The sequence below is a fragment of the Limulus polyphemus genome, unplaced genomic scaffold (assembly GCF_000517525.1).
Source record: "Limulus polyphemus unplaced genomic scaffold, Limulus_polyphemus-2.1.2 Scaffold5531, whole genome shotgun sequence".
NCBI classification, from domain to species: Eukaryota; Metazoa; Arthropoda; class Merostomata; order Xiphosura; family Limulidae; genus Limulus; species Limulus polyphemus.
Genome location: NW_013671141.1, coordinates 59,869 through 64,981, shown reverse-complemented (window position 1 = coordinate 64,981; position 5,113 = coordinate 59,869). Strand labels below are relative to the sequence as shown.

Sequence of the window (5,113 nt, the reverse complement as noted above, 5' to 3'; positions counted from 1 at the left end):
CAGTGAGCTGTATTAAGATATATTTTTATAGACGATTATTAACTTTATATTACTTGTGTCCCCAGGACGACGCTCGGCAGTTAACTTGCAACTGTACCAGTGAGCTGTATTAAGATATATTTTTATAGACGATTATTAACTTTATATTACTTGTGTCCCCAGGACGACGCTCGGCAGTTAACTTGCAACTGTACCAGTGAGCTGTATTAAGATATATTTTTATAGACGATTATTAACTTTATATTACTTGTGTCTCCAGGACGACGCTCGGCAGTTAACTTGCAACTGTACCAGTGAGCTGTATTGAGATATATTTTTATAGACGATTATTAACTTTATATTACTTGTGTCCCCAAGACGACGCTCGGCAGTTAACTTGCAACTGTACCAGTGAGCTGTATTAAGATATATTTTTATAGACGATTATTAACTTTATATTACTTGTGTCCCCAGGACGACGCTCGGCAGTTAACATGCAACTGTACCAGTGTAAACTTCATGATTTTTTCTCCTCAAGAAATTGAACCTAAGATTGTTGGCAACAGTGTTCCTACTCAGGTGAGGAGATAACTTGGTAGGTATGTTCAGAAACAGTGACATTTATTTGTGATAAAGCTATACGCTTTAATAATAATTTTTATACTAGCAGCGAAATAGTTTTAACTTGTTCTACAGAACGTTCAATTTATATCTCGTGCGTGAAGATGAATGAAAATTATTGGATTATTTTCTAACCAATGATTAGTAGAATCTTTTATAATTGAAACTTAATGAAAACATTTGGTTGGTCCTCTAATCAATGAAGAAACTATATGACCTATAACTGAAAGGATAGTTCTGTAACTAATGATAAAGTTATATATCTTATAATAAAAGCTAATTGAAATTAATTCGGTAATTGCCTAACAGTGGTATAGTTATATCTCTCATAACTGAAGGTAACTGAGAGCTATAGTTTGGAATTATAACTAATAAAAAGTAGCATTTCCTATAAGTAAAGATAAATAAGAATAAATGGTTAGTTCAGTAGCCAGTAATCAAGTAACGTGTCCTATCAATAACACTAAATAATATTAACGTTATAATCATCCAGCAGTTAGTAGCAAAGTTTTTATCTTTTACTAGGAATGCTAAGGAGAATAACTACATTCTTCTTTCATAGACTGACATGGCATTCAGTAGCCGGTAATCAAGTAACGTGTCCTATCAATAACACTAAATAATATTAACGTTATAATCATCCAGCATTAGTAGCAAAGTTTTTATCTTTTACTAGGAATGCTAAGGAGAATAACTACATTCTTCTTTCATAGACTGACATGGCATTCTATTTTGACCTCGCGCTTATCACTGTAACGGCATTGTCCAGACAGTTAGACTTGGGCTCATGGCCGACAACTTTAGATTACCCGGAATGTGGAATGACAATGAATGAGAAGCAGAATGACCAAAGAAAAAAGATAGACCTTCTTTCTGCAATTAATCAGGTATAAATTTGGATAGCATGGAATATAGTAGTGAAAAGGTTTTGTTATGAGATAAGGATGATCAACGCATCCCGAAATATATTTGATGGAAACATTGGAACGTTTTAATAAGAATAATCGTTATTTGCTTACACCAAAATATTAACTAATATAAACTGCTTGTACAAGTACTATAAATAGTAAATATTTTTATTAATATAAATGTATATATAGTATATTCGTATTTTATAGGGAAACAATTAATTAAAAGAAAAATGTACAAATATATATATATATATAAAATATTTGGTACAAAGGGAAGATTAACTAGGTTTGAAACACAGCATCAAATAACATACGGCACACACTAAGTAAGTTAAAAATTAACTAATTCTTAAATAATACAATTACGATAGTTCAGAGTTTTTATTTTGTTACAACCAAATGGTTTTTTCAGTCCTCTCAGTGTTAATTTTTTTATTTTTAAAAAGGTGTCTAGAGAGGGTGTTTATGACAGACCGCTGATCATAACAGACAAGAAAGGTTATCAGGACATTATTCTAAACATTGTCAATGTAGAAATTAGAAACAAGAAACGAGTAAAAGAAGAAACGGTGAGTGTTCAGTTAATGTAATCTATTTGACACTTTATATATATACCTAGCTGCAACGCTAATCTTTAAAAGATCAAAATTTTATTTGTTATAATGTTCGCGAAATCTTATCGTACTTGTACTTTTTAATATTTACAACGTTATTTATAATGTCATTAAAATGATATATTTGAATTAAAGGTAGTCATTATACTTACAATAACAATGATCGTTAAATCATACTTACAATAACAATGATCGTTAAATCATACTTACAATAACAATGATCGTTAAATCATACTTACAATAACAATGATCGTTAAATCATACTTACAATAACAATGATCGTTAAATCATACTTACAATTTGTTCTTAGTTTTTTTCTCCAAATCATTAAATGAAAGTTATTTGTAACTAAAATGTTTTGTAATTAATTAATGAAATGACTGTGCCACTAAGAGATAACTAAAATTTTAAAGCTACAAATAACACACCCATCTACTTTGCATAATTAAATACAAAAAATCTCTTTTGAACTCACTTTGATCCAATTTTTGTAAGTAAAAGCAACATTTTTAATTCAATTTTAAATATAAATGTTTTGTGAAGCCAATTGTCATGTAATAACAAAAACACATGATAATAAGGCGGGCAGTTTGCTCAAGTGAAGCGTCTGTCAATAAAGGTTTTTGTTTTTCTGTTGTTGTTAAACACAAAACTAAACAATGAGTTCAAAGCTGTAAGCTCCACAAGGATTGAACCCAGAAATGTAGCGTTATAAGCCCTCTAGCTTACAGCTGAACCACCAGTAGGCTGGAGGTTTTAAACTCCCTTGATGAAACATAATATTATAATTTTATAATCGTAAGGTAAAAGAGATAACAATAGTTTCTTGGTAACAAGGCATCATCAAGAAAGTAGCTTCATTGGTTAGAATATGTTATTAACAACATTTGGTTTCATTTCGAAGAAGTAAAGAAGGAATAAAATATTAACCAAGACTTTAATTATTTCAAAGGAAATGCCCAAATCAATCTGATTTGAATACTTGCCAATATCTGAAGATATATGTAACAGACTATATTTATAACGATAATACTAAGGAGAAAATGCACAAAAAATACACAGTATTAATAGTGCATTCAAAATTATACTTTAGATCAGCACATAGAATTAACATATGTTGGATTAAAGTGAGGCTTAGTTAAGTAAAATCGTCAAATCATACTATTTTTCTGTATTACTACTCCACCTATATCATGCTTTCTCATTTCGACTTCTAAGTCTACAGAATAAATAACAAAACAAAGCACTAGGCAGACACTCTTGTCTTACTCACATATTTGTATAAGTAATTTCTTGTTCTGTATTACTACCCCACATATATATATTATGCTTTCTCATTCGAAAGTGACTTAACATGGCCTGGTGGTCAGGATGCTCGACTAGCAATCTGTGGATCACGAATTCGAAGCCCCTAACTGAACATACTCATTCTTGCCTGTGGGGGCGTTATAAAGTGCGATCCATCCCACTTTTCGCTGGTAAAGAGTAGTTTAAGAGTTGGTGGAGTTTACTAATGCTTCCATCCTTCTAGTCTATCAATTCTAGATTAGGGCCGGTTAAACCAGATAGCCGTAGAGCAACAGGAAGAGAAACAAAATCATCCAATCGTCGAAATATGATGCTTACATATTAAATAACAAAGGTCTGAGTGTGTTACCTCGACATTTTTATAAAAAAAAACCTGTGTATATTCTCCTCGTACGCTTAATGTGTTTCGGTTTTTCTTATATTTCTCGTTGTGTCTTAAACGGTGCTTCATTCCAACTGTATTAGCTCCAACTTCTCAATTGCCGATATATAAATGCAGCTTTCCGAAATCTAAAACAGGCAACTACCCTCTCTTTTCAACTGTTTTTCAATTAATGTGCGCCTTATATATATATATATATATAGGAAAATAATAATAATATATTAACGGAAATTTGCAATCGTTGGTTATTCGTAGAATTGTTATAAAAGTACCCAAAGCAAAATAAATGCTACAATAAAAAAGTACACAAACAATTATAGTGATACTAGTTGGATGGATTATAAAACAATTTTCAATCCCTACTTTAGATGGCATTGCAATCCGTATAGCTAAATGAAGCAGTATGGGGATTAAATTCTATAAATTTGTGATTGTGGTTTTAATTCCTGTTTCATTACTTTTTGTAGCAATATATCTACTTCATTTTAAAATTCATAATTTTTCAATACTCTTGCTTGTTTACTTTTTATGTTATACCTGTATAAAGTACATATTTTACCCTTAAAAACTGGCGCGTGTCATATCGAAATATGTCGCGCCATCTATTGGGTTGAAAAGATGTTTAAGTACGTGCATGATATGTTTACCATTTATAAAACATCTGTATATACTTACCGGAATATGAAAAGCGGATACCCACAGACCAGTCAAGTAAGCTGGAGAAATCTTGTAGCGATAGTCCGAGCTGTCTAGGCGCTAGCCTCGCTGACGTGATCAGGTAGGTAGGTAGTAGACGAAAACGTTGCTGTTTTATAAATTTTTGAATTGTTATACCGGAAATGTTAGCGACCTTTTTAGCGTATTATTAGTATATATGCGCATAATATATCGTAACCAATAGTTTGAATGGTCGGTTTTTCGCTTAGGAATTCAATAGAGTGGTTTTTCGGCGCGTCAATTATTTGGAATCCTTGCCAATTCCTACTATTAAGTACTTAATAACATATATATTTATATAATAAGTTCTGAATCCTGTATTAACGCTGGTAAAATTTTACCCTCTTCATCTCATCTTTGTTATACTTTATTCCAATATCATTACGTATAATATATAAGCTGTTGAAATTCGATGACGAGGAACCCACTTTGAGACTAATAATGGCTGGAGACGGCTTGAATAGGTAATGAAGAAAAACTTTAATATAACAGCAAATGTACAACGTTTCGACGTTTCGTACCTGATGATGATAAAACCTTGTCGAAACGTTGTACATTTGCTGTTATATTAAAGTTTTTCT

The 5,113-nt window shown here is 31.5% G+C and overlaps 1 protein-coding gene across 1 annotated transcript in view; it reads left to right on the top strand.

Annotated features, from left to right (window-relative positions):
• LOC106472693 (ionotropic receptor 25a-like) overlaps positions 1 to 5,113 on the top strand; it is a gene marked incomplete at its 5' end in the record, with an annotated part of 49,178 nt that overhangs the window by 1,592 nt on the left and 42,473 nt on the right. The window contains 3 exons of the mRNA XM_013933345.2: positions 454 to 558; positions 1,314 to 1,487; positions 1,958 to 2,080. Of these exons, the coding sequence (XP_013788799.1) occupies positions 454 to 558; positions 1,314 to 1,487; positions 1,958 to 2,080 (402 nt within the window). The remainder of the gene's footprint in view (positions 1 to 453; positions 559 to 1,313; positions 1,488 to 1,957; positions 2,081 to 5,113) is intronic.